Genomic DNA, 21,623 nt, shown 5'->3' with positions numbered 1-21,623 from the left:
TAACTATCAATAGGCCTTGACAAATTGTGATAGAAGTTTTTAAATCACACACTGACAAAGGAGGAAAAGTAAGTAAACAGTATATGACTGTTCCAATTAACAAGGCTACATACTAAAAGCTTTTTAAATAAAGGCAAGCCATAGAGTGCTACAGAGCATTAAAGCCACAATGGTGAGAGTGGATCTGTGACCTTGGCTTTGATATGAAATCTTGTGGCCTTGCCTTTACCGCCCTCCATGTTAAAAGCTCTTTGTGACAAGGAAATTACTTTTTGAACCTCTGAAAGACACTCTAAGACTTCAACCTCCCTGTTAGTTTCATCGCTAGACCATGAGACAAGTGTGTTTTTTCCATTTTTTTTTTAAATCACTGCAGCTTGTCATTCGTTCTATCTCTGTCTGCTGTTATTTCATGGTTTCTCCTTCATTCTTTGACCTTAGTCTCACTTTCTCTTAAAGAGAAAAACTACAACTACTTATGGAAAATTAAAACACTAACTGACAAATATCCCACTGTGGGTTTGTATTTGGGTGCAAATGTAATATAGACACAACGTTGACAAGAACGGTTAAATAATTTGCACACATTTTGTAATTTAGTGAAGTTGAGGATTTGTGATTAAATATTCATAACCTGTGTGTGTAACAGACTGCAGTATGTGCCTTTACCTTCGGCCATCTAAACAATTCTTAACCTCCGCTTGAACAAGAGTTCTGTTTTTCATTTTTCCAAGGTCTGTGGAAATCAGCTAGCTTGAATATGCTCACGCTGCTGGACTTGGCATTGGGTGAATCATATTTATATGTGAGTGTGTTTTTGTTTAGGTCTGTAAGGATTCAGTTCCTTTAACATGTACCTGGAATGTTCAATTCAGATAGAGGCAGAAATACCAAACATGTGTCTCTGCGGCCTTGAGACTTCACAGGGCTCCGATTGCGGCGCTCGGCTCAGTAAACACAGTTTCCTCCTGTGGCTTTCTGTTTGGACAGGAAACAAGGAAGCTGATCAAATACTGGCTCAGAAGGCCACGGCTGCACTGAGTTCAAAGCACTTTGAACAGGAAGAAACATGAAAAATAATATGTCACTTTAAGTGTGCAAATCCATCAGTTTGCAGTCCTGCTGAGTTTGTGCTGGTGCAATATTTTCCCAATTTAATCATGCAGTAGAGATAGCCTTATCGCAAGCTTGTATTTTGTTTACACAGCAGAGGAACCGGAATCACAAGCACAGTGTAAAATTTGGTGTACGTGTCCCACCGCCTACGTGCCACAGATTTACAATCCAGTCCTGATGACATCATAGATTAGCAGTAGCGGGGCGGAGATGATAGGAAGCAGCAGCTGGATGGATGGATGTTGGGCGAGGGGGGGGGGTGGTAAAGGAAAATACAGGAGAAAGGTGCCTGTTAAAGTCATTGGGGTTAATAAGTTAGGTGATAATGCTTCCCCCTTGTGACTGTTCATTAAACTGCAGACTTTGCTTCAAGTCATTAATCCTCGCTTCATCATTAGCAGAGGAGAGTGGGAAGAAACATCAAAGCTCAAACAAGTTTGTGATGAATATGTCTTCAGGCACAAATATATATATTCATAAGGAACTGTGGACTTCTACACTATATGTCTAAATGCATAATATCAGCTGATTGCATCGGACTTTGTGCTGTACTTCTCAGCTGTATGACCAACAGACACAGAAATATTCTGCACATCTACTTACAGATCCACTCCTGGAATTTCTTAGTTAAAGGTGCAGTATGTAGAATTTAGGGAGCTCTAATACCTGATGCTTGCTCATGTGGGGATTCTTAATCTTGAATTTCTGAATCGTTGAGTCTCTCTCTCTTAATTAAAGAGTTTGGTCTAGACCTGCTCTTTTTGGAAAGTGTCTTGAGATAACATTGTTATGAACTGCCGCTATATAAATAAAGATTGATTGATTGATTGATTGATAATGGCAAAAATGAAATATAACTTTCATAATGATGTTTTCAGTAGAGTGTAATCACCTGCTACTAAGAATTGTTGTATTTTTGGAAGCTTTAACAGATTCCTTTGTATCAACACATGGAGCAGATTCTCTTCATGGAAGCATGAGAACTAAATACACAATCATTATGAAAGTTGTTTAGTGGCAAGACAAAAAAAGACTTCCCAGTTTAAATTGCCCGGATCTTGGGCCCACAGAGCAAGTGCACTAGTGCCTCAGGCTAGCCAAGCCAGCTAGCTTCCTGTTTAGGCCTTCGTTAACCTGTTTTGTTTTTTTTTATCGTAAACCTGGATTTTTCAAATGTTATCGGATTTAATGGATCAAATTCTGAAAGTGAAATGAGTGATTTTGTGGGTTTGTGATGAACAAAAAAATTATCCAGCGGTTTACCGCCACTTATTTTGGGAAAAATGCTTTTTGGGCCCAGTGGCATAACATGATGGACCCAGAACTTGTAATGACACTCTTTAGCCACTTTGTCAATTTGGCCTCAAAGCACTGTCAGTCCACCATTTTTGCTTTTACACTTAAGTATCAGCTTGAATTTGGTGGTATGAATGCACCAGTTACTATTTTGAGTTTGAAAACCCAAATTTTGACACAGGTTCATAATAATTATTCAGCACAAGATAGAGCAAGGGAGTGTGAATACTCATCGGCATAGAAATGGAGGGCTGAGCCAACATTTTAGACCGACCGTGGAGACTCGCCCTCCTTCTTCTTCTGGACTCTGACTGTTATCTACTACAACTGTCATCTGGTGCAAGTGAGTCACAGTTTAGTATAAGCTAGGCTGCAATAGTTGGATTTATTTGCGTCTTTTAAGCTAACGGAGGCCGGGCTAATGTTCAACACACAATGTGGCTACACATCAGCTGCCACCGGTAATAATATGCAGACATTGCATCAGCCAGTAGAGGGCAGCACCACCCTCCTAAAGCATATAGACCTCAGTTAAAGAGTGAATAATGTTTTAAAGTGTAACTTCAACCCCAGGCCTGGGCCACTGCATAATTTTAAAAAATGTTAAAAAAGTGGGAGTGGGCTAAGGAGGGGGAGGGGCATGGAAGAATGAGGCAAAGGGGCGTTAATATATTTAAATTTTATTACATAGCCAAGTCCGAGCCAGTCGACTGTATCTCAGCATTGGCCATGGAAGGTTCAGGGGAGATTTAAAACAGTCAGTGGCCTATTGAATCTTTTTCAACCAATGAAATAAAGATTCTTACAAATCTCATCTCAGTATAGTGATATCATTTAGTTTACAGCTATTTTCTGTAATTTCTCTGCTTTAATCTGCATTAAGTAGCTTATTCATATGAGCACTGTTTACATGTTTTGTGTTATTTACATGTATATTTTTGTGTGTTGTATTGCTTTCTACAGAACCAGGGGTTTAGCAGACTGTTGTGCAGGCATGTGGCTGTGCTGGGGGAAATAAACAGGATTTAAGACATCTGTGTGGTCCTGATTGATCTGTAGCAGGTTACTACCCAAGGAAATCCAGCACAATAACACCAGGGAAGCTACACCTTCTTCCCAATAGAGGAGCAAACCTATTGATTTTGAAACCATTATATTATTAGGCTTTCTTAAATGACAGGGATGCCATGTTCTTCTACACTTAACCACACAGCGGATTTATGTCAGATACATACACACTGGCCAGCATTACAAAGAGTAGGAACATGATATTGTTGATTATGTGTTGTTTTTTTAGAAAAAAAAGAAAAGGTCAGTTTAAAATTTCAGTTCCTGTCTTTATTGTCCTTTAGAAAGTCAAAACTGCACAACCACGGCACATGACATGCACATATGGCAGTATCATGACTGCATATTAAAGTGACCATATATAAATACACCCAATCTCCTGGTAATTACTAATCATTTAAAGAATCGGCATTCAGCATTTTTCACTCAACAGCATAAGAGAAAAGAAAGAAATTGAATGCTATTATGAGCCTCATTTTATTCGCTGGTGATCAAACTATAATGAAAAGAAGAACTGGACGAGTGAGTTCCTTGACACTGGGGTTATTCCTCTTTATTCTCTGTAAGCTGGTCCCTGGAAGCCTCATTTGAAATCTGCAGAAAGGGAGTGCTGATCTCACTTGACTGCATGTCACCAGCCACACGCAGCAGGCAGCTGAGGACCATGTCCTTGGCCAGGCCAGCCTCCAGGTTCCCTTCCCGACTCAGCTGCAAAGTGATTTGGTCTAGGCTGGTCAGGACCAGCTCTGAGCCCAGCAGAGGGCAAATAGGGCCTGGATGAGAACCAGGGGCCCCTTCCCTGGCCATGTTCTCCATCATGTATTGCTGGTACAAATCCATGAGTTTCTGCTCCAGATAGTGATTTAGAAGAGAGTTAGAGAATGGACCTTCACGTCCCTGCAACAAAAAGCTCCGATCACGGGCGCTCCCCAGTCTCCAGCGATTTGAACCTCCCCTCAGCAGATGCAGAAGTCCACCTGAAGATGCCTGTCCTGGGGGAGAATCCTCCACAGCTGGAAGGACATCGCAGGACTGGAGGAAGGGGCCGACAGCCTGAGCGTCAGTACAGACCCGCAGCTCGCCATCATTGGCCGTGAGAGGCAGCACCTGGTCGCCTCCAATATGGAGGTCGCTGTAGTTTTGGCAGATGCTCTGACAGAAGGAGGGAACCAAGAAAGGGGAATCACCACCTGAGTGAGCCTGAGCTGGGATCTCTATCTCTGGAGAGATCTGTCTGCCTGAGTGGGCTCTGAGGGGATCCAAGGACTTCAGTGGAGAAATGTGCAACTCCGCAGAGGAACTCCTGTTGTTCGCGCAACCTGTCTGCTCAGCGGAACTGAAATGAATGAGTGGGGTATGTCTGGTGGAGCCTGGCATGAGGGTGGCAGCTGCTCTTGGCAGCCCATAAGCTCTTGGGAGAGCCTCCTGGGGGGGGAGGGGATAAAGGTCCAATTCACCATAGGTCATGCTCAACAATCTGCCTTCACAAAGCATGGCTGCAAGAAAAACACAAACTATATATAAGGGACATGTAGGATAGGCCAGTGCCACATATCAGAACATTTAGATAGATATACTGTATTTTTTTTTTACAAATATACGGACTTCAAGAATTAATAATTACCATAAACCTCATCCCTAAAATAGAAATTTCAACTGAGTCTAAAATCATTCAAATTATTCATGATCCGTTTTGATTTCTGTGGGAAAAGATGTCAACATATTGATTCTCCAAACACAAAAAGGTCCCTGTCCGGATGAAGATTTAGGAGAGGGCACCTCATCTCATCTGACACTAATAATAAAGATAAATCATGTTCCTCTGAAACAAACAACCTCTTACCTTGAACCACTATCACAGTCTCTCAGCTTTCACCTTAGGGTGCCAAGTGTCCTTCCGCAGTCTTTATCACAGCAGAGAAAAGTATTTCTTAGAAACATCACATTTTCTTTCAATGCAGCCTACCAAATAGAGCCCATGCTGGATTTGACTCTAGACCTCTGCTCTCGGGGTTGATTTATGCGACCCAAAGAGGAAGTGGGAATGTCAGATATTTTTCTTTCTTCCCGGTTCTGCAAACTGAATGTTGCAGCTGCGTTTATCGTGAATATATTCCAACTCGTAGTCGTGTTAATTAATATCTTATTTCCTATATTTTTATACGGTTATTACAGACAGGCTGGGCATGTTTCCCTCTCTTATCTCTCATCGCTATTTTACAGTCTTACAGAAGAAACTACCTACTTCTGCATTAGTTTTTCCTCTCGACAAATGAAGTGAAATGACAGTTGCAGCTATGTTGTGAGTGCAAAATAAGCTGTAAAAAGAAACCAGAGAAGTGGTGTTTCTTTGTAAATGAAACAGGTGTGTAGTTGAGGTTAAAAGTTAAAAGCAGAAAACCAAGTCATATTTTATATGATCAAAATATCAGTAAACAGAAAGTTCGACAGATACTAATTTAACCTCTTTCCTGATAGGTTACACCACAAACTCTGCGTTGAGTTAAGGTGTTTGGAGCTCATAGCTTTACTGCTCTTGTTATCTGTGTTTGCTCCAAAGCAGAAGTGTGACTTCACGCTCTGTTATGTAACCACAAGTCATCATTTCCGTCTTGAAATCGTGCCTACTCTTCAGCATGTGAATGCCTAACTGTCAAAGTAACTTTGCCTCAGACCTTGGATTGATACTTCACTTTACCGGTGGATAAGAACAAACTTTTGTACAAACCTCATCTCTTTGACAGGCAAACCCAGGTGTTGTCTAAATCACTTATCTGGTGAAAGTGATGGAAACTCTCAAGCTAGTTTGATGGTGGGGGATTTTTTTTTTCCCCCTGAGATTAAAGCACCTTGTCTGCATATATGACTTGCTTCAGTTACGACTTTTGTATCATGACTTCCTCCACTTGTGACAGGGAAGCCCAACAATAGAGGGGCATGAAACAGGAGACAGCATGTTTCATTATTAATAAGGGGAAGAAACCTAGACATGAGTCAACATTATAAACTGCCTTGAGTTCGTTACAATATCGAGACTGTTCATACAACTGAATTTGTTTGTTTTTTTTACTTTTACATAGCCTATGCTATGGGATTGAAACAGTTTATCCCATCTGCACACGAGTCTATCATGTATATAGCCTATACTCTCCTGTCTTGTTTCATATCAACAAGCGGATTCACAGCCACGAGCACTGAAACTGTTAGAGCCCAGAATGTGTTTGATTGCTTGGCTGTTGTCATTTTGTCCCTCTGAGTCTGGAAAGCGTCAGGATATCTGACACACGGCTGCTCCAGTAGTAATGGTAGCACAAAGTGTAGAGTTACCGACCCGTTGCTACAGCCATGTTGCCGAGCAACATCCGATAACATTAAAGTCATGTTGAGATCAGGTTAGACAAGAAACTCAGATCTGCTTTTGTGTCACACTGGAGAAAGCTGTTTGGCAATTTCAGCACCCTGGACAGTGACTGGCCACAGTGAACAGCTCCAGGTCTGAAGGCTTTTTTATTTGTTTGTTTGTTTGTTTGGATAAATACTGTTTGGCCTGGGGAGACGAATATGGATGGATGCTTCAGAGCCACTAAGGAATCTACGCACAAGCCTGTAACCCTGAAAGACTCCGTGTAGAGGGATGTTCAGGAAGATCAATAATGTGTTCCGTCCCAACCAGCAAGGACACAGAGGCCGGGATGGGGTTGGTGGTGGGTTTCGGTCCGAGCAGGACTACCACAACGCCTGCACCGTCAGGCTGGTCCGCAGCACCTCCATGCTCGTGGTGGGAGAGAAAACCCAGGCAGCCGTGGGCTCAACTTTAAAACGGAGCAAAAGCACAGTGAGCATCGAGTCAACCTTGTACTACTATCAGAGACAAGAGGACAGGATATGGCTCTACTCTCAGAACCAGAATTGCCTGGAGTACCTGGAAGCACTTGTGGCTTTGAGACGTCAATACACAAAGAGCGTGAGCGACTTGAAAAGTAACGACTCCAAGGCCACAGTGTCCTCCAAGAAGAAGCCTGCGCCCCCGCCGCCTAAAAAGAAAGAACCGGTAAGCTTAAAGCACATATCCGAGTCCCCACAGCACATGGCAGGAGATATCAAAACACAAATGCTTTCCCATTTTTTAAACACAGACGTCAAGAGCCAAACCCTCTGCCCCTCCGGTCCCTGATGAGGAGGACACTCTGCAGTTCTTTGATGCGGTCATCGCCAGCTGCGACAGCGAACCTCTGCCCAAACCCTACACGGATGATGGGCACGCAGATGTGGACTTCATAGGTGACTTTGAAATCCTTCCCTTTGACTGTAATGATCCTAGGAATGGAATTACATTTTTTGTCATCTTGGCTGACTATTATCCTCTTTGTCTCAATCACAGTAGGATTAAACACGTGTTTGACAGCCCATAGAACTGAAAGACTTTAGGTATGAGGTTGAAAATGGTTGTTTGGTTAGTTGGTTTGGTTAAGTACGCAGATCCTTTACTTCACTAAAAGTACTAATAACACAACAACAAATAACACTGAAAATGTTATTTGTGTAAAAGTATTTAATTATGGGACTGCAGCTAATTTTCATTATAGATAAATCTGCTGATTACTTACTCAGTTAATCAATTGATTTTTTGGTTTGTAGAAATTTTGAAAATAGTTAGAAATGCTGTTATAATTACCCAAAGCCAATGCTTGTCGCTTGTTTTGTCCAAATACAGAGGAAACATTGAAAATCATTGAAAATAAATTAGTAAAAGGAAAATCAACAAATTCTCACACTTGTGAAGCTGGAACCATGAAATGTTTTTGCATGAAAAATGATTTAATTTTCTGTAACTCGTTTAATCGGCTAATGTTCCCGCTGTGTTTGATAAATCAAATGAAATGTAGAGAAGTTAAAAAGTACAATATTTGCCAGTATTACACAGTGGCATGAAAAATAAAACACTCAAGTAAAGCAAAGTATCTCAAATATGAGTAAATGTACTTAAGCAAGTGAGTAACTCAAATACTGTAAGATTGTCTGTACACAATATAAGGAATGTTAAATATATATATTTAGTAGTTTATGGTTTATAGGTTTATAGAAACACATGTTTTCTTTTCACTATATTTACTCCAGAACTGTACTGGATATACAGCTGAGATACTTGCACCTTACTTCAGTATTTCTATTTTATACCACTTAACTTCTAGTCGAGACGAGTAACATAAACAAGTCCCTCACATAAATGCGTGAATAATTATGGTCCAATACAATAATGCATATATTAATACTACTATGTACATTAATACTTATGTACATTCACTTGAGTAATATTTTAAATACAAGACTTTTACTTGTAACAGTATACCTGTGGTTTAGAGACGGACATTTACTCAAGTGCTGTGCTTAAAGTCCCCACACACACATCCATGGTGCACATCACAGGACTGTGTATGATTGTACAAACTAAGCTTGACTGACATCTCTATAACCATCCTGTCGGTTTTGTTGCACCTTTAGAGCAGGATACATCACACCTTCATCACACTTATCATATCAGGAACTTGATGATATCATGTAATTCACTGCAACTTAAACTTCAAGCGGAGACAAATCGACCAGAAGAGCTGTCAGGTGCAGCTTCCATCTTGATCGCAGTTTACATTTCTACATATTAAGCTAAATGTATATAGTTGCTGTTTACGGTGGCAGTAAGATGTAGCTACACCTGGACAACTCCTTTCACTTGTGATGCTTAAGCAGTTTTGTGTTTCCACAACGTCTTGTGATTGAATATTAGAACGTTGCTATATCACTACTTTTACTTCAGTGATTTTTTTTTTTTTGAGGCAGATGCTTTGGCTTGAAAAGCACGGGCGTCACTAATGATGTTAATGAGGGCTGAGTTTGTCCAAGTAAGCCACCGTGCACCGTAGAATGAAACCAGCACACTTGAATTGAATGACGCTATTATTATTAATTAATGAGACCTGAGCCTTTCCTGCTGTGACACGTCAAAATGCTTGCTATTCTTAAGTCTATTCTTCTAGATAATGCTCAAGTGTGCTTAAGGACTGGGAAGAGTGATCATAATTTCTATACTAGGTACTTCTTTTTGTATTGTTCCTGCTCTTTCAGTTCATTTTTTATACCAGCTACTTAATCTCACTCAAAGGGTCGCTGCTTGGTTAAGATCTGGGTCTGGGTCTTAAGCTACTGGTCTCAAAATAGCAGCGTTCAGCCTCAGCTCAGGTCCTTGCTCTCTGCTCTTCTCTCCCACAGTGGCCTCCAGCTCAGCTGAACACGATCTCCACTCTAACTGGGTCCTGCGGGTTCCTCGGGTCGCAGACGACTCCAAGCAGAAGGCGGTTCATGACTGTGCCAACCAAAGCGCCCCGAGGAAGAAAAACCAGAGCGGGTCCACGAGCAGCAGACTGCGGCTGCAGAGGAACCCGATCCATCTGCCCAAAGTGGTGGAGAGTGCATTCCAGACTCTGCGCTTCAAGCCCAAATTAAAAAAGCAGTGAAGCTTGATAGACATTTGAAACCAGCAGCGGTGCCACTCTGCTGACACAGAGCTCAACCTAGTTTGTCTGGACAGACGTCATGCACTGTTAAAAATCCATCTGGACAATTAATACTTTCAAAACATTAAAGATTTTGATGGATTTTAATAAAGTAAATGTAACATTTTTTTTTTTAAAAGTCTAGATAGAAGTCTAAATAACTTTTTTCACAGCGGACATTTTGACTTGTCATGGCAGGCAAGGCACAGGTGTAACTAATAACATGAACAATCTGCCATCAGGCACAATACAAGGACCCTGAAACTGAATCTGTTTAATCAAACTGAGTGATCATTCATTTAATTTATTTATTCAAACCTGTGTTTTCCTCTCTGTAACGTGTCAAAATGTCTTCTGTGAAAAGGGGCTATCCAGTGTCATTTGTCCGACGGATTTCTCAAGTCTTTGCTCATTAATATAAACATTAGTCAATCAACATATCAAGACAAAATGTAACTTGGATGGTTTTTATGTCACAGTCGGAAATACAAACTCATTCATTCCCTCCATCATCTCAAGATCACTCCGATCAACCAATTCCAGCGTTTTCAAGCTGATAAGAATAAGGTTCAGTGTTGTTTGGTTCAGGCCTGTGAAAAGACTGCATTGCTTTTAAGTATCAAAACCAGTTTTTATCCTTTTTTGAGACATTTCTCAGTTCAATTCCTGAAACCATTAGGATGAATGATTATTTTATGTGGTGCTCACAGCATTGGATATTAAATAATCCCTTAACTAACTGCATGCGTAGATACGAGTGGGGGTAAAACATCTTTGTGTAACTTGAGTTTACTTTAGTAAAAGTACAAATACCAAAGTCTAAACATACTAAAAGTCCTGAATTGATATTATACGGACATAAAACCAGCAAAGCTACTAAAAGTATCAAAAGTAAAATTACTAAATATCTAAAATGGCCTCTTTCAGTTTCTGTTTTTATAACTAATGTAGGCTTTACATGTAAGAACATCTGAGGGATCATTGTGGAGCAAATTTTAGATACTACTGGGTAGATTAATAGGATTAATGGTAGTGTACTGCATCATATTTAATGAGTGTCATATGAAGTATAAAGCATTAAATAGAAATGCTAAAGTACTCAAGTTGTACTCAAGTAAAGCCATATTATATACTGTGCTAATACTTAAAAACATAAATGTGGTAACATTAAAATGAATAATTGCTGTTCATTGCTTGCTATTATTCCTTTCCCTTCTCATTCAAACCATTCAAAAGAATAATCATGTGCCTTATACATTTTCTTTTCTTTATTACAAATGTGGCAGATACAAAACCAGAAACTATACAACATTCATTTCTTTTCTGCTTTGACCTTGGGGCTGAAGAAGGAGGACATAGGCTTCATGCCTGTCTTGTCCACCTTAGCCAGAGTTTTCTGAGCAGTAGTCATCTTCTTGGGCGGCTGGAATGACAGGAAACAAAAACCAATGCGATGACTCAACGGCTTTGCACAGAGACAGCAGGAAACTCATTACAAATGATGCACTTAAGTTAAAAGTGAGGGAAACAAAAGCATGTTTGCACAAGGTCAGCACCTTTAACCCGTGTGTATAGTCTACAGACAAAGCTTAAAGAAAGCAGGAGCTACACTTACAACACTAACAATCACTCAAGGTCTTCAAGAAGAAAGACTCCAAGGATGAAAACAAACAAATGACCACTTTATCCATTATGATATAATCAAAACAAATGCTGATCGAACATGCCACAGATTCCTCCAATAACTGCTCGGTCTACTCAGACTGCTCTGCGCACACTCACTTTCCGCGCAAAGTCTGCACTGTTGAATTTGGTGTAGTCCTCTCCAGCCTCCACCGCTTTGTCTGAAAGTTTCCGCTTCTGCCAAACGAGGAAGTAAGAAATGCTTTTCATGACAAAGAGCACCACACCTTTCACCGCAGAAAAACACACCACGGAGGTCACAACTGCCCGCGACAAGGTCCTCTAACCCAAGTTAAAAACACACAAGCACCACGCGAGGATGGTGGATTTCATGTCTCACACGTTAGATTGAGGTGGAGGACTACAGAAAACAAGCACAGTGGTTTTGGCAGCATGCGGACAGAGAAGAGAATATCCAACTGCACTCAAGAGTAACACTAACTTACCTTGGAAGGAGGTTCTGTCTCCTTCGGGCTCGTGAGCTCTGGTAACCTGTGGGGCAGAATAGGAGACATGTTTGCTCTGCATCCCCATCATACCTGAGCAGATGGTAGACCTGGTGGATGTCTGAACTTACTCCAAATGCTTGAGGAGGGCTTTGCTCAGGTCTTCACTGATGTACTCTGACATCAGGCCATGAGCGTAGCGTAGGTAGTCCTCTGCATCATCAAGATACACAAAGTGCCAGTAATTAGCAATTAAATCCTACTTCTTTTATACAGTTTGAGTCGGGGACATTGTTTCAGGATCATAACCCATTGATAATAACTGTGCACTATTACTGCCATCTATTGGTCAACATCCTATCTGATGCAAAAAAAAGCTATAAAATGTTTTCTTTTCACAGGAAGATGAGGCTGGAATCTCACACAGTAAAAAGCTGGGACTAAAATGAAGCACTGAAGCAACTCGCCTTCACAGTGGTCGGACTCTGACTTCACTCTGATGTAAGTAGTGGATTTGACTCCTTCTCCCACAGAGATATTTCTCTTCTTCAGTGCAGTGACTGTCCTCTCCACCTACACCAACAAGTAGGAAAAACAATAAGGTAAGCAATTCCACAGTGGAAAACAACTGAGCACATTCACACAGTTTTCCCTACCAACAGTTTGAATTTCATACAAAATAGTGGTGATGAATACTTCAGGGTACCTTTTTCTTCAACCAATCCATCGTCTTCTCTTGGCTGTACCGATGAAACTTCTGACTTCCAACCTCTGAAAGTATGAAAACACAGCATTTAAACAATGAAATCAGTGGAACCTTATAGTTGAGTGTTACTAGCTTAAAAAATGAAGCCCACCTTTTTCCTCTGCAACATGGTGCAGGGAGGCCAGGGAGCGCGTGCAGCTAAGCAGCCTGGAGCAAGCTGGGAATTCCTCATCCATAACAACTTGATCCACAGGCTGGAACTTCCCCTGAGCAGCAAATGGCATGAAAGTTAGAAAATGGAAAAGATTAAAATGAAGTGAATATGGTTAGATGGCCACCACTCTAACGTGTATTCATGACGAAGTCTCTCAATCAAATATCCTGGTAGATCCGCTCATATAACCACTCCAGTGGAGAATTAATACCTTCTGGCAACTTCAAAAGGAGGGTTCCATACATATTGTATCGTGTTTATCTGACTTGTCAAGAAAATACTAAAACTAGATGTTCTTGAAGAAGTTGGAGCCATTTCTGCACAGCCTCTTCGGCTGCAGCAGATGTAGCCGGACACACTATGTGAGCACAGGTGAAAACCATTAGTAACCCGGCGCTTTGGCTTTGTGAAGAAATAGAACAATCGATCTGTCAAGACAGACCTTGAAATGTTGCTCCCTGTGGTTGTTGGTAAAGAAGTAGCTCAAACACATAAACCAGGTTGTGTAATTTTACCTGAGTTCAACACATACGGGTCCCACCAGTACATGTACCTACTGTTAGTGGAGGGGTAGAGATATATTTATTGATCTTATTTAGCCCTGGATAACACAAATAATACACCCCTAGGTTTTGGACTGCTATGAACAAAGTGGTAACCAGATTTGGTGTGATGTTGGGCAATAGTAGAAGCTCAGAGTGACAATAAAGCATCATAAATAAATGATTCCTCTTAAACACTTTCATCAAAAGGCACAAAAAATGAAAAGTAAAAAAATCCAGATCAATATGTAAATTACTACTTCTTTACTTTTCTAAAGCTGATTGAGATTAGTTCATTATGGAGCTGGAGCCCCAAAATATATTAAATTAACTGTATATTAAAAAATGTTATGATATATAAGATGACATAGATAGGAAGTGCAAACAATAAAAAATAATTAAATATATTTAATTAAGTGTGAATGTACAAATGTTACGGTACATAAAATAATTTAGACATGAAATTTAAACAATAAAAATAAAACAACAAGAGAAACAGAACATGGCTGCATCCACAATGATTAGCATGTAAATAATCACTGGAACAACAGCTGTGAGATTAATGCTGACTTCTGTTTCTTACCTCTTTGCCAGATTTAATCAAGTAGGGTAAAATTAGATAAAGAGGATCCATTGGAGTTACAAAGAGAAGTCTCCCATCTGTTTAAAAAAAAGAACACCTGATCAACACATGTTCAAAGACACCAGTTAAAATTACAGAATAAAAGCACCGCCTTCCTGAATCTGAAAGTCATAACACACATGGTTAGTTTTCATTTGTATCAGCAGGTCCTCTTTCTCTATGCTGTCTAATTATATGGATGCTGTTTTTCTGGAGATGTTTAATATTTTTTTCTGTGTTTATGTCAAATGTACCTGTGATTTCTACATAGATGATTTGGCTTTTTGGGAGCTGTTTGTTGATCCGAGCTGCTATAAGTGCTCATTGTAGAAACTCTTTTGCAGGTGACAAATGCTGTTCCACTGACGAGGATTAAAGGTAATCTGAGCCACCTCCTCTGGCTGCTTCAGAGTTTACACTGTAATGAGGAATGACACTAACCTCTCTGTACAGTCTGGCCAATAAACCAGGAGTGGAAATCTTCTTCAAATGCTTTGACCTCAAACAGCTGTACATCACTGCTGCTCAGCATGTACAGAGATGCTGCATCTGCAGGACAAAAAAAAAAGAGGAACTGTGTTACTTTCACTACCACATATGTAACTGAAGTTTACATGATACAGAATTAGACTGCTGTGAATTTTTTTATATTATACACATGCTGATGTTTGACTTGTGACTTGATGCTTTGATTCATTGTTTATACGGTGTTGTTTGAGCTGCAACTAACAAACGTTCTCACTAATGATCAGCAACTATTTTGATCATCGATTGAAGGTCCTCTACGGAGTTTTCATGGTAACAAAAAGTTTCGTTTATAGTCACTAAAATGTGTTGTGTGTATCCTGAAAGTCTAAAAAACATTTATGTGGAACATCACAACATCCACAGGGAACCTTTAATCATTTAGGTCCTCAATTCAGAATCATTCTCTCAAATAGAAATATTTGCTGACTTCAATATTTTATGCTTATGACAATAAACTGAATATCTTTAGGTTTTGGACTATTGCTTGGTGACTTTTCACAATCTTCTGGCGGTTTAAATACCTTACAATAATGAATGTGTTAGATGTAGACCTATGGAGCCAGAACAGTGACTTTAAATTTTGGCATATAAATAAAATTCTGCATTGGTGAACTTGTGAAAGTTCTTGCTGTAGGTGTGCGGCACCAGAGCCTTCAAGGCAAACCTAGAGTCCTGTCAGTCTGTCAGTCAGGCTCTCCCTGCCACTTCCTCTCAAACCATACTGTCCACGCCAAAACAGCGACAGCAACAGCAACTTGAATCACAAAATCACTGTGATCTTAAAAAAAATAAAATAAAAATCCAGGTAGTCTTGTCTGAAATAAGAGAAATAGGACACTCAGTCTTCAAGTGAAAAACCTATATAATAAACTTATTCCATCACATTGCCTTAGTACTTTTTTTTTTTATCCACAATTGTCGGCACTCAGTTATATTTTCACCTGCCTTACTGAAAACCACCTGTCATGTGAGCGATCATTCTCAACCACGCAGTGCTTCCTCTTTCTGTTTTGTCCTGAAAAAAACTGTCAGTTATAAAAAAAAAAAATAAAAAAAACATTAGAAAAAACTGGAAAAAGTGCAATATGAAGGGAAAAAAACAGTAGCTTAAAAAAAAATAATATAAATAATAATATAAATAAAATTCAATAATTAATAATAATTCCTGTGTTTTATTTGTGAGTGAAACTTTTTTCAGTGTCCGTACAACTTTTTATATTTTAAGTGTTTTGATGCCAAAATGTAAAGTCACTGTCCTGCCATATAACAATAAAACAGAAAGACCTGTGGAGGGATTCCTCAGTCTCACAAACACTGGGTCACTGTCGTGCTTCTGTGTGTCGATGACAGAGTCTGTGGACACCAAAACAAAGTTAAGATCCGTGACAATTAAAGGTGTAATAATTAGAAATCAACACTGTGGGAAATTGCTACATGCTGCATTGCTTATTTTCTGTAACCTGCAGCTAAACGTAGAGACATGCTGTCATGGCGGCTAATAATTCTACCTCTGAATTAATTTAGAGAAGTATGACTAAGTTATCAAAGTTGAATATCTTCGTAAAGGCAGACCAAGCTAGCTCAAAGATTAGCTCAAACTGAGTGCATCACTCCACTGTCTAACCTACCTGCAGCAATGACAACCCAACTGTCAGTTTGTACTTTAGGCGTTTGCTTCTTTTTAGTGGCCATTTTGTATATTTCAGCTTAACTGGTTGAGTTTCTATTGTTGTGGCTTGCTATCGCTGTAAAATTAATTTTGCTTGGGCTAAAAACAGTGTCGGCCCATAACAACATGAGCTCAGAAAGGGCGCCTCTCTCCTGCGCACTTCCTGGTTTGTCCCAACGGTGGAAACAACACATTTATTATTGCGCACGCAGCTCTTTTTCATCATTTTTCTTTTAAAATATAATTTAAAAAACTGTTTTCTAAAGGTAGTTTAATATTCTGGTGTCAAAATATGTCCCAAAGGAGGCAAAATGATGTGGTAGATTTTTAATTCACCCTGTTCACACCCTGTTTTTAATGCAGTGGAACATTCCGTGATGACGTCAAGTCAACATGCAGTTCCTGCGCACCGCCGCTAGATGTCACTCAAGAGCTTTGATAATAACTACATGGTAACATTTTGTTTTGTCCTACACATTTTAGCCCCACAGTCACTTAGCTGATATTTCTGAAATATGGTTTGGTCCTCTCAGAGAGCCAAAGGGTCTCTAGTCTCAGGTGCAGGAGGTTTGGTGACCAGTTGTCCTTTGGCACGCTGGCACACAACAGATTGGGGGATCCATCTGTCCTTCAGTGAGAGAGGGCATCTCTCACTCTCTCTCTCAGGATATGACACTGTGTGTCCCAGTTGGTTTTCAGTGAGTCACTTGTTTTTTTTTCCTCTTCTGCACGGTTTATGTGCACGCTAAAATGGGGATGTGGGTGATACATGTGTGTGTAGATGACTATGGTTGTGCCACCAATTTTTTGTTTTACTTTTCAGGGGTCTATCTGCTGTGTTTTTACAGCATTTTGAGATGTTTATTTCACTCCGTCTTGAAGACGCACACAGCACAGCTCATTAACAGGTTTTTAATTAGCTTGTTTTGCTAATGAGGAAGTAAGGGATGTGTGTGCCGGGTGACTGATCTTAAAACGTTGCCATACAGTGTCCCTGCGGGGAGCAGCATGATGTAGAGAAAAACTAGAGCCGACGCAGGGTGACTTATGGCTTCACGTTTCTCTGACGTGATCATTTTCATGTCACCTTTTTCTGCATTTTCAGGTTGTTTTTTTTTTTTTTTTGCATGTGTGTGTCTTGTATCACTTTCTTTGTTTGTCGATTTAAAAATAATGTCGCCTTGCAGGCCCATTTGCCCAGATTTGAGCAACACATGCTCCAAACCCTTTAAACACGGTCTCAACTCCAGTTGGATTTATGTTGCTGTAGTCTGTGGCAAAGAGAGCGTGGGTGAGATATTGTCTGTGAATTACTTGTTTTATGGATCCCGGGAGTATCACACACAACAGTGTGCAGCTAAACAGAATATTCCATGAAAGCTTTCTTTCTTTTTGGGATGCTTGAGGGAACGTCTGTGTGTCTGACTGCCAGGGAGAACAACAGTGGTCTTTCTGATACACTGGACCACAGACAACCCCAGGGAGCCGAGTCCTCTGTCACCAGCATGCAGACAAGAACAAAGTGGGTCTAAATTTAGGCCTCAATGTGGCAACGTAGACCCGGTGCCCGAGACCCCTCTATCCTCTCCCAAACCCAAATCCTCATCGATCAAACATCCACCAAAGAGAATTTCAGCAGGACCAAAGCCATGTCTGTTCTTTCTATCCCCCCTCTAAAGCGCTACTTCCTTCTTCCCTATGTAATTCACGATGAACCATGAGCTTGCCATTTCTTGTTAGAAATAAGATGATTCCAATGAACGTCTCTGCAGAGGTAGGAGTTTATTGCAGCGAGCAGGCTCTAGACAGTTGGTCACACTCTGCTGAGCACATTGAACAGCCCATGGTCCTATCTATCTCTGTGGCCTCATTTGTGGTGGTCCTGTGCAGGGTGACTGGTTACAGCTTACATATCGACTCAGCCTCGAGCTGTCATGTCACCACCATGTGCTGCGCATTACCAAGGGAGTATTTTCGCCCTCTTCGTCGTCTGTCGCCAGGATTTATGGAGGGAAAAGAGCTGATTTCAAGAGCATCTTCACCACAGTTCTTTTTTAACAGTCATGGCTGCCAAGAGAAGCAGGTTATAAATAGAAAGACAACATCACTCAGGATGACACTTTTTCTGTGTAGGTAGAGGCGTACGCTGTTATTTCACGCAGCTGTTAAAGCCATATTACAATTTTGAATTCCCCACAGATGAAAACTCCATCTTGAGCCGGAGGAGGTAATGTACACAGTGATACACATTAATAATAGACATGCACGCACACACACACACACACACACACACAAAAACAGATGTGGAGAGAATTCCCCTTGGCAGCAGAAGCCTTTGAGTCATCATCTGGGATTCCCTTCCTCTCACTTCCAAATATGGGTGGGATTGTGAGAGAGCGGGAGGCCGAATGTGGAAGGCAGAGTGGAACCCCCTCGTGATGTCAGAGCTGTGGAGCAGTGAGCCTCACGCTGACTGGAAACCCACAGGAGGGAATGTCGGGAATGCAAGAATCACCGAACTGCTATTCCCGCACGCATGTTTGTAAAATCCGAGTTTTAGCACACATGCCTCATGTGCACCCACACACGGAAACACGTAGTGTTCTCCGCCAGTGCTCTCACCAGGGAGATATTCCTTCCTGTAAAGGCTTATTCTTTTTCCCCCCCAACCCACCCCAGAGGATGGTGACTCCTTATTCCCAGCATCAGTTGGTCTGTGTGAGGCTTTCGGATAAATGTGGTATTTCCCATAAACTATTGTCTGCTTGGTGTAAAAAATGTTTGTAAGAACACTTTTTAAACACATTTAAAGGGAACTATTTTACTTTTTACTCCACTACATTTACCTGAAGGCCGTAGTTAATTTGCAGAACATATGCAAAACATTAAATAAGCTCTTAAAGCTTAAAGTTACCTAACCATGGCCGGATTAACCTGTTAGGCAGCCCCAGGGCATGAAGGAGCTGTTGGCCTCACTCCCACATGTGTTGCCTTTCCATATAAGAGCAATTCAGAGATTTGTTTCTGAACACAGTATGTATGCTGAAAATGTGAAAAGACTGGACTGTTTAGTAGTTTGACTATTAAACCGCTCACCTTTCTTGTGTTCAGGGTTTTTTGTCTGGGCCTGAAATCACTGCCTGATGATGCACTGAAGCCATAATTAGCATGACCCCTCCCCTACTACCATATAAAAAGTAGAGCGCTGCTTTGCCGGAAGCTCTGGCCATTTTTTAACTCTGTCGGCGAGGGAAGCTAGAAAACTACACAACCACACAACCGATAGTTTGCCCTCACAAGCCTTCCCATGTTTTTGCATATATTAGCACATGTTGTGTCTGTATCTGATATTAGTAAACCCATGATATTAGCAGGAGTGACCTATTCATGGTAACATCATGGATGATTGATTGCCATACATTTATTGCCGTCAGATGTTACTACTTGGTAAAATACTGTCTCTATGTCTCTAACAGATCCACAGCTGCCCGACCCTGTGCTCTCCAAGTTCGCCAACAACAGCAGAGCCTCGTCAGTATACGGGCTCACAGACTCACATCAACTTCACATCGACTGTATGAAAGAAGTGGACGTAGCTTCCGGAAAAGTGAGGCCAATGCAAAAGGGTCTTAAACCTGCATCTTTTCTAATGGCCAGCAGGGGGTGACTCCACTGGCTCCAAAAGAAGTCTGATTGTATGGAAGTCTATGAGAAAATGAGCTTAATTCTCACTTAATTTATTACCTCTGTAAACATTTTCTTAATGAGTTTATAGTCTCAGTCACTAAACTTCCTCAACAGAGTATGATGTTCATTTTGTACATTTTGGTTCCATTTAGAGTAAAATAGACGATAAACTAGGGTATGTTTTAAGGCTGGGCTATCTTGTGACTAACCAATCAGAGGCAGTCTTCATAGAGTAAATGCTACTGCTGGCTCCAAAGACCCGGATAGCGAAGACCATGAAACCAAGATGGCGACACCCTTAAAACCAAACTCAAGGCCTCAGAACAATAGTCGACAAACCAAAGGGTGACTTCACGGAGGCCATGTCCAATTCTTTTATACAGTCGATGGTTCTACAGTCAGGCATTAGGCCGGGCTAAAGGTTTAATTTGAAGCCGCTTTAATAAAAAGACAAAGATATAGATATGTATTTACGGTTACGTGTACCTTTATTTCTCCATAGTCAGAATCAGGCTAACCACTGACGTTGCAAACGTAGCATCCAATCACAGGACACCTGGAAGGTAACAAGCACTAGCGAACTCGGGCGATATCAGCCAATCAGAGGCAGAGTAGAGCAGGTTTTCAAGGATTGTGTGCTGGGAAAAAAAAATAACACATCCAATCACAAGATGCCTGGAGGGCAACAAGTAGTAGCCAGTTGGGAGGTCGAGGAGTCGAGGAAGGGGGATAAGACCAGCAGGCTACCAACGGACACTAAGATCTGCTTGAAATAAACATATTGTATCTAAAGTGGCCTAAACTTAGCAGCCTAAAGTTTGCACCGATGTTGTACCAATGGAACCTTGAAAGACTAAGAAATTAGAGAATGCTAACAGATTAAGATTTAGGAGATTAAGACAGATAAACAAGGACTATTAATCTGACGAAAATCACAGTTCATGGGGCACACGCCCCCGGGATCAGAGTAGAGAATGCTGCTTATTATTTAATATACTCTGTGTTTTTTTTCGATCATTCACTTTTTTCTGTGGTCAGATCACATATTTATTTGTGCTTTACACAGGAGACCTTATCAATTACCGTCATTTAGCAATCAGTTCTCCTATAGTGAATACCAGGTCTGCTGTGTGTCAATACATTTGTGGTAATAATAATGTATGCATAGTATAAACTGAATCAATACAGTTTTAAAACTACATTTTGGCACACGCTATAAGACAGGACGTGCAAGAGCCCCTTATGATTTTAGTTTAAGTCGTACTTCTGTGTACATTTTATCACAGCTTTGCAACTGCTAAAATGAAATGGTAAGGGGCCACATGAATGTAGCACTTTACAACATTTTTGCTGCTCAGTCACTCAAAAGTTCCAGGAATTATTGAACTAGAGTTCACTGGGGTGGTTTCACACTGGTTGTGAGTGGTGATAATGTGCCAAGAAAAGTCGTACTGGGCTGGCAAATTGCAGGGAAGAAGAAGAAGAAGACTATAAGGAC

The 21,623-nt window shown here is 40.7% G+C and overlaps 3 protein-coding genes across 4 annotated transcripts; 1 reads left to right on the top strand and 2 right to left on the bottom strand.

The window, feature by feature from the left end:
• Window positions 1-3,750: 3,750 nt before the first annotated feature.
• LOC139208767 (TLR adapter interacting with SLC15A4 on the lysosome) lies at window positions 3,751-5,381 on the bottom strand. Its single transcript, XM_070838505.1, has 2 exons — window positions 5,324-5,381; window positions 3,751-4,976 (listed from the first exon to the last, which is right to left on the bottom strand). Exon 2 carries the CDS (start codon window positions 4,972-4,974, stop codon window positions 4,024-4,026), a length of 951 nt encoding a protein of 316 aa, XP_070694606.1. The 5' UTR covers window positions 4,975-4,976; window positions 5,324-5,381; the 3' UTR covers window positions 3,751-4,023.
• A 1,733-nt stretch (window positions 5,382-7,114) lies between these two features.
• LOC139208955 (uncharacterized protein C13orf42) lies at window positions 7,115-9,989 on the top strand. Its single transcript, XM_070838763.1, has 3 exons — window positions 7,115-7,531; window positions 7,617-7,761; window positions 9,745-9,989. Exons 1-3 carry the CDS (start codon window positions 7,115-7,117, stop codon window positions 9,987-9,989), a joined length of 807 nt encoding a protein of 268 aa, XP_070694864.1.
• Window positions 9,990-11,274: 1,285 nt separating this feature from the next.
• Window positions 11,275-16,582, bottom strand: rnaseh2b (ribonuclease H2, subunit B). Of its 2 annotated transcripts, XM_070838080.1 has the most exons (11): window positions 16,398-16,582; window positions 16,054-16,122; window positions 14,683-14,790; window positions 14,203-14,279; window positions 13,015-13,129; window positions 12,864-12,928; window positions 12,625-12,730; window positions 12,289-12,370; window positions 12,158-12,203; window positions 11,811-11,888; window positions 11,275-11,451 (listed from the first exon to the last, which is right to left on the bottom strand). In XM_070838080.1, exons 1-11 carry the CDS (start codon window positions 16,459-16,461, stop codon window positions 11,341-11,343), a joined length of 921 nt encoding a protein of 306 aa, XP_070694181.1. In that variant the 5' UTR covers window positions 16,462-16,582; the 3' UTR covers window positions 11,275-11,340. The 2 variants fall into 2 exon arrangements, with proteins under 2 accessions (XP_070694181.1, XP_070694182.1); XM_070838081.1 differs by lacking the exon at window positions 11,811-11,888.
• Window positions 16,583-21,623: the final 5,041 nt, after the last annotated feature.

The sequence above is a fragment of the Pempheris klunzingeri genome, chromosome 10 (genome assembly GCF_042242105.1).
Source record: "Pempheris klunzingeri isolate RE-2024b chromosome 10, fPemKlu1.hap1, whole genome shotgun sequence".
Lineage (NCBI taxonomy): Eukaryota > Metazoa > Chordata > Actinopteri > Acropomatiformes > Pempheridae > Pempheris > Pempheris klunzingeri.
This window is presented reverse-complemented; position numbering and strand designations above follow the sequence as displayed.